Source organism: Urocitellus parryii, chromosome 3 (genome assembly GCF_045843805.1).
Source record: "Urocitellus parryii isolate mUroPar1 chromosome 3, mUroPar1.hap1, whole genome shotgun sequence".
Lineage (NCBI taxonomy): Eukaryota > Metazoa > Chordata > Mammalia > Rodentia > Sciuridae > Urocitellus > Urocitellus parryii.
The window spans coordinates 208157349-208170491 of NC_135533.1; the positions used below are offsets into that span (position 1 = coordinate 208157349).

Below are 13143 nucleotides of genomic sequence, written 5' to 3' on the forward strand. Positions count from 1 at the left end.
AGCCATTTGTTTATTCGTACTGGAAAAACTAGTGAATAAGTGTTATGTTAATCAAGAATTTAATTTATACTTCTTGGGTAGTTTCTTGCTGTTGTTTTCTTTGTACTTCTTCCCTGTCTCTATTTAAAAATTCTACAAAGTCTTATCAGGTGTATTTTTGCAGAAATTAACCTGCAGTTACACCCTACTTTTTCCAACCCTGATATGGTTTTATGTTAATTAGGTTCTCAATTATAACTAGACTGACAACTGGATATATTCCATTTATCTTTAGTTGGAACTATAATCTAAATGCATTAAACAAAAGGGAGGAATTTAAGGTTAGAATCCAGGCTTGTTTATAGAACTTAAGGGCAGAAATACAATCAGAACTCTGAGAGAAATTGGAACTAGAGTTTGAAAAGTCATCAGAAATCCAGGAAGAACTTTCAGTCCGCATTTTTCTCTGCCTGTCTGCCTGTCTTATTTCTCCTATTTTCTCAGCTTTATAATGTGAAAGGTAAATTCTTTGGCTCATTACCCAAAGTGCACATTACCTATCAGCATGTTGACAGCATGGAAACTTGTTGACTGAGATTGTAAGCCTATGAAGTGAGCATAGTTTCCAGAGAACCCCTGTGGGCTGAGGGTACGATAAAGTGTCACTTCACAATTTAATATTTTGAGGTTTCTTTCTATTTTCAAGTTACAGGCTAGTGAAACTCTACGAAACAGCACTCACAGTAACACAGCTGCGGATTTACTGCAAGCCAAACAACAGATTCTCACTCATCAACAACAGCTTGAAGAACAAGACCATCTATTAGAAGATTATCAAAAAAATAAAGAAGACTTCAAAATGCAAATTAATTTCTTACAAGAGAAAATTAAAGTATATGAAATGGTATGTGTATCTTAAGGAAGCAGCTTTGTAGTTAACTTTAAAGTTTTTAATGGAGGTGTTTATCTTTTTTTATGCATATGCACCACAAAATTTCATAATTGAGACAAACTCTTTGAGTATATAAAATAATATATTTCAAAAGCATTGAGGATTTCGTAGTAATAGTTTTAAAGATGATACTACTCATTACTTTGCTCCTTAAAAGTGATCTGCCTATGTTAAACTGAAGTCTCATGAGAATCTATTTTTATAACTAGGATTTCTATCCTTTTTCCCCCCAACTAAATTTATTTCTTCTTATTTTAGCCATGATTATAAAATTCTGAAAAAGAAATTTTGTAAATTTAAACTAGAAAAAAATGTGGTTGATTCTTTTTATTCACTTGAGTTATATTCCAGTTTGGGGAAATTATTTAGTCAATAAGTGCTCCTGATAGGAAATGTATCACATGGATTGTAATCTTTAATCTTAAAAACAATTCATGCTAGTAGATTCCATTTTTTGTTTGTTTGTTTTTTGAGAAGTTGAAGTTTAGATGTGATTTGCCTGAAGCTACCCCATTAACAGGTGCCAGAGTTGAGATTCTGAGCTCCTTGCACTACACTGCACTCTGATCCTTGCCATCTCTGTCCTCTTTTTTTCTCTATGAGAGCTGAAACAAGGCAGTGTGATCACCATGTTTGAATGTAGCTGAACATCATTTTACAGTGACTCAAATTTCTTGCCATCACTCTGTGCGTGTCTACAAATGTCTATGAAAGCACCATTGGTATGGATTTGTGGGTTTCAAATAAATTTGAGCAAGTAGGCAAATACAGAATCTGTGAATAATGAAGATGGAGAATACATATAATACAGCATATTTTATAAACTTAGAAGATTCTACAGAAAATTGAGAAATTACCAAGAAAAGAATATTGTTTGGATAACAAAAGCATTAACTAGCATTTATTAACTACTTACTCTATAACAGGCAGTATTCAAAGCCTCTTACACATATTAATGCATTGAATCATCACTACAACCCTATGAGATAAGGGTACCTTTATCATTTAAATTTTACAAATGATGGTACCAAGACATGAAGGAAATAATCCAGGTGCAGAAGTGATGTATTGATAGAGCCAGATTTCAAAGCTCAGTTATCTGACTCCAGAGACTCCTCTTTGAAAAATAGGAAATGTACAAATTAAAATTATGAGAAGGGCATGCTTTTCAACTAAGGTAATTTAAAGATTATGCAAGTGTTTACAGAATACCTATTATGTAGTAACCCTTGCAAAAGATATATGATGAACCTTAAGATGTCCCCTTTCTTCACCGAACCCATGGAGAGGTGTGGCATGTACACAAGTTACCACAAAATAAAAAGTAAGTGCAGGTAACAAGTGTTACGAATGTTTTGACTAGGTCTGTTTTATGAGGAAAAGATTCAGGGTAGACATCAGCAGGGAGGTAATATTTGAGATAGATCTATAAATTGGAATAATGTGGTATTTATATTTTGTTTACCCATAAATTGGTATAATATATGGAACATAATAGCTATTCAATACCTATTTGGTAATCAAGAGAATCGTTTATGAATTCATGACAAATAGAGATAGGCAGGATATTCTTTGGGGGGTGTGGAGTGGGCATAAAGACGCAGGCTGAAATGTTGAAAATGTATAGGGAGCAAAAAATAATTTACTTAGAAAGCAATAGGCTTTGGAAGTGTCTTTCTGGAGGGTAAGAGTAGAAAGATAATCGAGGCCTAGGTTGAAAGTGCCCAGATCTAGGATTTTATTATCTCTTATTGTCACTAGGCAGTATAATTTCAGATTATCTAAAATTTATGTAATTCATTTTAGTAATGAAAATAAACTGTTTATTTGAATGTTAGCAACAATACTTTTATTGTTCTTATTATTATTATATTTTAATTTCTCAGTTTTCAAAAAATTTAATCCCTTTGAACAAGTAGTTCTGTCAGAGCAGCTGAAGTAACTATATTGATGGTCAAAGGCTCATTATCCTAATCCTCCAAACCTCCTGTGTTATAGTAGTCACAAACAGGAAGTATATTATTCCCCACTCTTTCAGGTGTAGTTCTAAAAATAGAGGATTACATCCTTGACTGAAGGGCTGTCAGTTTTGTAACATAGAACAAGTAATTGAAAACCATGTAATTTGAAAAAAGCTAAACAAAGAAAACTGTGAATTTGTGGTGTTTAATAGTTGAATGAAGAATTCTGGTTAGTTATTTATTAATCATGTTAGGTGTTGGACAGTGTTGAATTAAGTTTTCTTTTATGAGGAGTGTTCCTTTCATCTTATAGAAAATCAGGAAATAAAATTATAACAGATTTTTATATCAACGTTAACATTTTTCAAAACTAGTTATTATTTAACAGTTTAGCTAAAATTGACCATCATGAACTTACTTTACTTTTTAAAAAATTTTTTTAGTTGTAGATGGACACGATATCTTTATGTATTCATTTATTTTTATGTGGTGCTGAAAATTGAACCCAGTGCCTCACGCGTGTAAGGCAAACACTCTACCTCTGAGACCCAGCCACAGTACTGATTTTACATTTTATATAGGTTCCAAATGATTTATAAATTTCTTTCTAGTATATGAATATATTTGTATAAAGTTCAGTAAAAATAAAATACCTTAATTATTTTATTTTAGCCTCAAACACGTTCTGGGAGATAGAGGAAGTTTATCTTTATTGTACAGATAGAAATACCAGAATTAACAGATTTACTAATGTTGCATTCTAGTGTAGAAATTAAGAAGGCTCAGCACTTGGTAATAACATATGATGTAATTGGAAAAGGAATATGTGACACTAAGACAACAGCTCATAGTCTCACTCAAGAGGCTGCACAAGATAACCTTGGTTTATGTAGTGCAAAATTTGGCCTTTATTTGTTAGGCTCAGAAGTCATATTTTTTTTTCTTGAGCTATATCAGAGGTGAATTAGTTCAAGAGGTTAATGTTTAAGTCTAAATATAAGACTGTGAATTTACAATGAGAAGTAATTATCACAAACTTCAGATTTTAAGCTCATTGGATTTTATTTTTCTTTCTATGGACAGATGAATTTTAAAAGCCAGGTAATAATTTAAAAAGTTGTTTATTAAGTATTAGATGAAGGGGTGTTGGAGGAATCAGATGTTCAGTGGCATGAGGTTGAGATAACCTGTTACATCCATCTCAGAGTTGTAATGTTCATGTCTGTAGACTGAACTCCTTAAATGCTCCTTGCTGTAACTCCCAACATTGTTTTCTGCATTAAGTATGGTTTTTCGAGAGGGATCAGACTTCTCAAAGGTTGACAGTGTGTTGGTCTTCTTCCAAGAACTATACTCAATTGATCAATGCCTACATTTTCTTAGTACATTCATTCTAGGCGCCTAGAAGTCCTGTTTGGCAAGGACTCGTGTCTCCTTAAGATAACTTTACTTCCTTACCCATATTTTCATCAGTTATATGGATTTCACTTATTTCCTTGGCTTTGGGACTACAGCTCTTAACTGTTTAATAAATATGCGTTAATATGTCTTGTCTTAGCCTAATCTCCAGTTCCAAAATTGAGTCCCCAGATAGGAACTGGGGAAAATTATCTGATAGTCTTTTATATTTCTGTTTGAACTGTGGGTCTAAGCCCAAGTTGGTATGCCATAAATATACAGTAGTGGTCTTAGGTGTCACTTGATGTTCAGTCACTTAAGTATTGCATATCCCTAAATTTCTAACTCACTTGTTAGCCTAATCTCCAATTCCAAAATTGAGTACCCAGATAGGAACTGGGGAAAATTATCTGATAGTCTTTTATATTTCTGTTCGAACTGTGGGTCTAAGCCCAGGTTGGTATGCCGTAAATATACAGTAGTGGTCTTAGGTGTCACTTGATGTTCAGTCACTTAAGCATTGCATATCCCTAAATTTCTGATTCACTTAAAACAACAGGAATGAAGTTAAGGAAGACTTAAAGGAATCCACTTTAGTTCTTGTTGTTTTTCTCATTTTATAGCATTTGTCCATGAAATACCTTCAAATCACTAGAATCCAGGGGAGGACCGGTATTTATTTTTTTTGTTTGTTTCTTCTGAGAATCCAGGGGAGGACCTGTTTTTATTTTTTTGTGTCTTCTGAGAGTGTCTAGAGAGTATGTAGTACTATAACTAGCCATCAGAAATACTTAATATTTAGAATGTTGACCAGTTAATAAGAAAAATGAAAATGTGATGGTTTATATAGATATTTTAGTCAGACTGGTTTTTGTTTTGTTTTGCTTTTTTGGTGGTGCTAGAGATCAAACCCAAGGCCTCACACATGCTAGGCAAATTAGATTGTATTTTTAAATTTAAATATTTAATCACAGCACAATGTAAGAGAAATTTCTTCCCAAGAAGGGTAAAACTGTTATATTGTTTGCTCATATATACTGTCAGGTAGATAAGTCCTAGGTCTCCTTGTACTGGGAAAAACGGGGGGCAGGCCCAACAGTTGCTTTTTATAGAATTACATAAAAAGGAGACACCCATAAGAAGTTGCCAGAAGCTAATAATGTCATTCTTATATTTTCATTTTCTTTTCTTTCTAAAGGAACAAGATGAAATAGAAAAGTCAAATAAAAAAGAATTACAGGAAAAGGAGGCAATCATCCAGGCATTAAATATAAGAATAATAGAAGAAGAAAAAAAGAATCTTGAGCTAAAAGATCAAGTCACAGCCATTGAAAAATTAATGAGAGAATTACAAGAACAATTTGCAAGTATGAAATTAGAGCTGGCTAATTCTAAGCAAAAAGAAAGACAATGTTCTGAAGAAATAAAACAGTTAATGGGTACAGTTGAAGACCTTCAGAAAAGACATCATTACACAGATTGCCAGTTTGAATCTGATGTGATAGAAAGAATGGTGGAACAAGAAATGCAGAAAAGATTAGAACAACTCCGAGCAGAGATGGATGAAATGTATGGGCAACAGATAGTACAGATGAAACAAGAGTTAATAAAGCAACACATGTCACAGATAGAGGAACTTAAAGCACAACATAAGGAAGAAATTGAGAGTGTTTTAAAATCACATTTAAATATTACAATTAATGAAGATCAAATAAAGTTAATGAATGTGGCAATAAATGAACTGAATATGAAATTACAAGATACTAATGCTCAAAAGGAAAAACTCCAAGAAGAACTAGGAATAGTTTCAGGAGAAAAATCTACTCTGCAGAGACAACTTGATGACCTTTTTGAAGAATTGAACTTTTTAAGGGACCAAATTCAGAGAGCTAGAATGATAATAGCTGAACAAGAAAGTCAACTGAATGAAGCACATAAGTCCCTTAGTACAGTGGAAGCTTTAAAAGCTGAGATTGTTCTGGCATCTGAATCTAGGAAAGAACTAGAGTTAAAACATGAAGCAGAAGTTACAAATTACAAGATAAAACTGGAAATGTTGGAAAAAGAAAAAAATGCTGTATTAGACAGAATGGCTGAATCACAAGAAGCTGAATTAGAGAGGCTGAGAACACAGCTCCTATTTAGTCATGAAGAAGAACTTTCGAAACTAAAAGAAGATTTAGAAGTTGAACATCGAATAAATATTGAAAAACTTAAAGATAGCTTAGGCATTCACTATAAACAGCAGATAAATGGCTTACAAAATGAAATGAGACAAAAGATAGAAATAATGCAATTTGAAAAAGATTATTTGATAACTAAGCGGAATCAGTTGGTTTTGGAAATTTCAAAACTGAAAGATTTACAGAAGTCCATCATGGATTCAAAATCAGAAGAAATGACCCTTCAAATGCATGAACTCCAAGAGGAAATCGAAATATTAAGACAAGAAAAAAAAGAAAAAGGTACGCTTGAACAAGAAGTTCAGGAATTACAACTTAAAATTGAATTATTGGAGAAACAAATAAAGGAAAAAGAGGATGACCTTAAAGAAAAGTTTTCACAACTTGAAGCAGAAAATAACATTCTTAAAAATGAGAAAAAAGCTATTGAGGACATGTTGAAAATTTATGTTCCTGCTGAACAAGAAGAAAAATTGATTTTCATTGACTCCAGCAAGTCCATATCCAAAGATTGTAGCTGGCAAAAAGAAATGGAAATGCTTGCAAAAGAGAATGAGGCCCTCAAGCAACAGTGTATTCAGCTAAATGAAGAAATTGAAAAGCAAAGAAGTACATTTTCATTTGCTGAAAAAAATTTTGAAGTTAACTATCAAGAGTTACAGGAGGAGTATACTTGCCTTCTCAAGGTAAAAGATGATTTAGAAGATAGTAAAAACAAACAAGAATTAGAGTATAAAAGTAAACTTAAAGCACTTAATGAAGAGCTTCATTTACAAAGAATAAATCCAGCTACAATCAAATTGAAAAGTGCCATGCTTGATACTGACAAGGCTTTTGTCGCAGAGCCATTAGAAATCTGTGAAGTTGTTGAGAAAGATACAACAGAACTTATGGAAAAACTTGAGGTAACCAAGCGAGAAAAGCTAGAATTGTCAGAGAAATTGTCTGATCTCTCTGAACAATTAAAACAGAAACATGGTGAGGTTAATTTTCTCAGTCAAGAAGTCAAATCTTTAAAGCAAGAAAAAGAGAAAATTCTATTGAGATGTCAAGAGCTAGAACTCCTAATTAACCATCATAGAGCAGAAAATATAAACATGTGTGATGTTCATTTAAGCTCTTTACAAGATGGAATAGTAACTATTATAAGCAAGGATTCTCAAGGATCATTATCTAATGTAGGTGAAGATTTTGGAGAAGAATCAAAAACAGTAGTGGAAGAGAAATTTTCTTTTGAAAATGTGGCTATTAGAAGAGAAAGCAAGCAAGAACAGTTATTTTCACCATCAGTAACAAATGAATCCTCACCTGGGACAGATCAATCAAGTGAAAATGATAAACTCTATCAGGAACTTTATGTACTTAAATCAGAACAGGTATGTTTATTTATTTACATATGGTATAGCACAGTGAAAATGTACATTTCATGCTAAAAAGAGTTTTCACCTTCTTAAAACAAATTCATAAAAGAGAATGAAAGTGAATCATGTAATTCTCATTTGGATCTATCATTTATCATTTAATTTTCCTATTTTTTCTTAAACACTGTTTTTCTTTTAGCTAATCTATTATATATTCTGCTCAGGAAATAAAGCAATATTTTCTTTGTAAAGACAATAGTTTAAATATTATTGTTTAGAATCTCAACTTTACAAAAGTTATTGATTTTATAACTTAGTATTTTGTTGCAATTTCAAAGACTTTTAGAGTTTTTATTTCATACTGGCCTTTTTCAAGGTTCCACAATTGTAAACAAACTCATGAGTGTTTTAGAACCTTATGCAGTTGTTCAATAGTTATAAATTCTTTTTTCTTTGTGCAAGAAAAACACTTAAGTCCTAGAGTTTTTTGAGTTTTATACCTGAGGAGGAAAAAAATAGTATTAATTCTCTGTATAGCTAAAGAAATAAAACACATAAAATAATAGGTTGTTTCCTTTTATGTCAGCTATTGATATTAGAAATAACAGAAAAGTCTGATGTGTATCTTCAGTATGATAATGCTAAATAAACTTTTTATAATTAAAAACATCTTTTAGCTATAGATGGACATTTTACCTTTATTTTATTTATTTATAATATGGTGCTGAGGATTTAACCCAGTGCTTCACACATGCTAGGCAAGCTCTCTACCACTGAGCCACAACTGTAGCCTGCTAAATAAACTTATGTGTTTCTAAAACTTAGGTAATAAATATCTTTTGCAGATATAAGAGTTTAGTGTTGAAAGAGAGAAGAAGTTAAGGAGTATATATTTCAGTGAGGAAGGCAGGTAATAAATGAAAAAAATAAGACAGAAATATTGTTACAGTCTATGAAGAAATAAAACAGGGAAGCTCACAAAAGAAATTGAAAATGATGGGTGGAGGTGGGTGGTGGTCTGGAGCTTGGAGGAATTAACACTTGAACTGAGATTCGAATGAGAGGGAGGAAGCTGCATTATGGAAATTAGAGCAGTTGTACCATGAGTAAATTTGAGGAACTGAATTGAAGGCCTATGTAGTTGAGTTTGAGAAGAGTTTGAAGAAGGAAAAAACTCAATCATAGGGAGCCCTTATAGACTTTGTTAAGTTTAGATTTTTATCCCTAAGTACAATAGGAAGTCATTGGAAAGTTTTCTGTTTTTATTTCTAATGACATGTTCGTGTTGATGATCTTATCAAATGTGGTCATACTTTACGTTTTTAATAACTTGAATAGAGCCAGGAAATTCAAATTGCTTAACTACTATTGCTATGTTAAATATTGCAAATTGTTTTTAAAACTATAAATGATGATTACTCCTAAAAAATGTCAGACATAATTTAAATTTTATTAAAAAACATTATTCGAAGAAGACCTGAATTTGAAGCACATTTGTCAAATTGGTGAAATTTTCTTAATAGGAATTTTGTTTCTGTATTGAAGATACTTGCAATGGTATTTAGATACTCTCTCCTTGAAATTAACTAAACAAAGTGAAGAAAAGCAAGTCTGTAAATTGCTCCCATTTATCATTACTAAAATAAACCCCGTCATTGATACAGAGGGGAGTAAGGTATGTATGCAGGTGGAGGGAAGCTCACAGAAGAAATTGAGCGGTGACTTACATAATGATACTGTTTACTTGTCTGAAATACTGCAGAGGCAACAAAATACTCCTACTCTCAGTATTAAACTTAGTAATTAGAGCAGATATATCTCACTGAAACCAAAATAAATGTGTCTGTTAAGAATTTTTAACTGGCCAGCTGCAGTGGCAAACGCCTGTAATCCCAGCTGAGGGAGGCTGAGGCAGGAGGCTAGTGAGTTCAAAGCCAGCCTTAGCAACAGTGAGGCGGTAAGCAACTCAGTGAGACCCTCTCTCTAAATAAAATACAAAATAAGGATGAGATGTGGTTCAGTGGTCGAGTGCCCTGAGTTCAATCCCCAGTACCAAAAAAGAAAAAGGAAAAAATAATTTTTTAACTGAAAAGAAAGAAATGAATAGTTTTGGAGTATAATTCCAGATTATCAGAGAGTCTTTTCAACATTGGGGTGCAAGAAATAAGGAGTGGCAAGAACATTATAGATATTGGCTAATTATTGATGCTGAGAGAAGCCATAAATTCAAGTGTGTGTGTTTAAAATTGGAGGTAATTATTGGTATTGTAAGAGATACTTGAGCTTAGAAACATATACTGGAGCTTAGAAACCTCAAGAGGAACCATAATATCAGTTCTGTGAGTGAAGAGACACTACTATATAGGCTATATAGACAGCTGCTATATCCCTAGTACCTAGAATAATGTTTTGCACATGATCAGCAGTTAATAATGTTTTATGAATGGACGAATGAGGGGTGAATAGGGGAAATAAACAACGCCGTTTTATCAAGAATCAGCAGTGAATCAGGATAGGCCTTCATGTTAGAATGAAAATTAGAATAGCTTTTGTCGATTGCTATTTAGCATTGTTCTATAAGCCCTAACCATTCCAAAGATAAAAAGATACATGGCATAAATAGAAATAGATAATTCACAGGTGTAATTAAGAAATTGAGAAAAAAAATCTAAGCAAATAAACCAAAAAACCTAATGTAAAATAAATGTCAAAATTAGCCAAAAATATGTAAGACCAATATAAATAAGAATACTTTAATGAAAAATATTTGAATAAATGAAAAGTCTTATTTCTGAGTGGGCAATTTTTTATATTACAGAATTTCAGTTATCTCTAGATTTATCCAACTTAAAAAGTTACGGAAATTTGACTTAATTGGTTTATAGTTCATCTGGAAGGGTAAATGCACAAGTAGAGCCATGAATATTTTTTTTAAAAGTAGAATGTATGTAACATGATATGTGAAAAATAATTTTTAGGTTTAAATATTATCAATTTAATAAATGAGATATTGAAATGAGTTAAGTATTCAACAGCATAGAAACGTGTCAAGAATATCTACATTCAAAGGAAGTAGAAGGAAGGAAATAAAGAGTAAAAATAAGAGAACTTGTAATAAACAAGTGGGAAAATTTTTCAAGAACTTTGGAGGTTTATTATTTGAAAAGATTATTTACAGGTATTAGATCTCCAAAAATATGACCAAGGGGGAAAAACACATAAGCAAAATCAAGAATGAAATAAGGATATAAGTACAGGTACCACAAGAAATTTTAAAAGTCATAAATAATGCTACAAATAATCTCTGCCAATAGATTTGAAAATATAAGCAAACTCTAGATGGTGTTCTGGAAGAATATAAATTACCAGAACTAATGCAAATAGAAATGAATAAGTTCAAATGACCATTAAATATAAATGAATAAGTCAGTAATCATTAAAGAGTTTGAAGTAGTGGTCAGAAGTTTTCCCTTTTGCCTCATCTCAAACCAAAATGCTAGACTTTTAAGACCATTTTACAAGTGATTCTTATTAACTCTCCAAGAACAAAAGTGTAATTGTCCATTAAAATAGGATTAAAGAGAGAATAGAAGAAGAAAGGAAAGAAGAAAAACTGAAGAAAGAAAAACCACCCAGTTCACCTTAGAAGGCCAATATTAATATGAAGTCCTGATAGGAATTGTAAAGAAAATAAAATTGTAGAGTAATCTAACTTGTAAGTGTGGTTGCAGAAATTCCAAATAAAATATTAGCAAGTTATACCAAGAGTGGACAAATAGCTAAACATTTGAAAAAAAATCTGTGACCGTAATCTCTACATTTTTATGTAGCAAGACAAAATCCATGATTATTTTAGTACATATCAGAAAAAAATTCATAAAAAGTTTGACAGCCCATTTGTAAGTTAAAAAAAAACTTTAGGAAATCAGGAGTAGCAGGGAAATTTTCTATGATGCTGATTTTCATCAAAATATTGACAGATTATATTTCTGATGGTGAAATTTAGAAGCATTTCCATTAGAAGCAAGTATAGGACTAGGATACATACCCATTGTCAACATTACTATTGCAACATGGTTTTGTAGTTCTTAGTGAATGCTTCTCCAGTTCTTGCAATATGACAAGAATAGGAAATGAGAAAAAATATGAACAGAACAGGCAAAACTTTAAACCCAAGATAAGATGTTTTGAGTTTTTGTTAAGAAAATTATAAAATATTGAAGGACACAAAGACCTGAATGTGTGCTAATACATATCATATCCATAATGGAAAGATACAAAGAAAAATATCAGTTCTCTCCTAATTAATAGTTCTATTCAAAATTACAATAAGGTTTCTTAATGAATGTGGAATACTGATTCTAAAATTGATATAGAAGAGTAAATAGCCAAGAATACTCAAGACAATCCTAAAAAGTATATATTTTGTTATCAAAACTTATTACAGAATCATTATAAACAATATGGTTTGATGCCAGGATGGTTAAGTAGATCAGTGGAATATAATAAAAAGCCCAGAACAGATCTATATCTTGTAAAAATTTAGTATGTGGCAAGAAGGCCCTACAAATCAATGAATCACTTAGTGAATCTCTACTACATTCCAGGCACTGTTCAAGTCATTCATAATTTAACAGTGAATAAGAATGGTCAAGGAAGAATAAAGTTTACTTTTTAGGGTTTAGATGAACATTAGAAAATACAGACAAATATTTCTGGTGGTCTTAAGTGCTATGAATAAAATTACAGTATGATAAGAAGAAAAAGATCTCCCTAAGTGAAGGGCTTTTTTTTGCATAGGGTAGGTCAAGGAAGACTACTTTCGTGAGATATTTGAGCAGAGACAAAGGAAATCAAAAAATAAACCAAATTAGCAGAAGAAGCTTAGAGTATTCAAAATTGTTTGGGAGAAAAAAAAAACAAAATTGTTTGAGCACAATTGACTTTTGATACTAGAGGTTAGAAGTTAGGGAATTAGATCCTTGTTGCTTTAGGGAAAAAAATCAGGTTGGTTAAAAATGTACACATAAGAAGAAAATAGAATCTTAAGATAGGGAAAGACTTTTAATAAAGACAAAGCATGGGAAAAGATTTAAAATTTTTATTGTATTTTTTAAAAACAATAATGTAAAACAGATTTGAGGACTGGGACTAGATATTTGCCATGTATGTAAGTTGCAAACAAAAGCTATCAAGAATATAGAAAGAACAATTAATGTAACAAGAGGTCCAAAAATAAAATAATGGCAAAAGATGTGAAAGTCATGTGCCTGAAAAGGAAATCAAAGTATCTAATAAACATGGAAATA

At 31.8% G+C, this 13143-nt stretch overlaps 1 protein-coding gene across 1 annotated transcript in view; it reads left to right on the top strand.

The window, feature by feature from the left end:
- The window catches only part of LOC144253685 (A-kinase anchor protein 9-like), a 110100-nt gene that overhangs the window by 26550 nt on the left and 70407 nt on the right, over positions 1-13143 (top strand). Inside the window, exons 7-8 of the mRNA XM_077796362.1 lie at positions 686-883; positions 5489-7849. Of these exons, the coding sequence (XP_077652488.1) occupies positions 686-883; positions 5489-7849 (2559 nt within the window). The remainder of the gene's footprint in view (positions 1-685; positions 884-5488; positions 7850-13143) is intronic.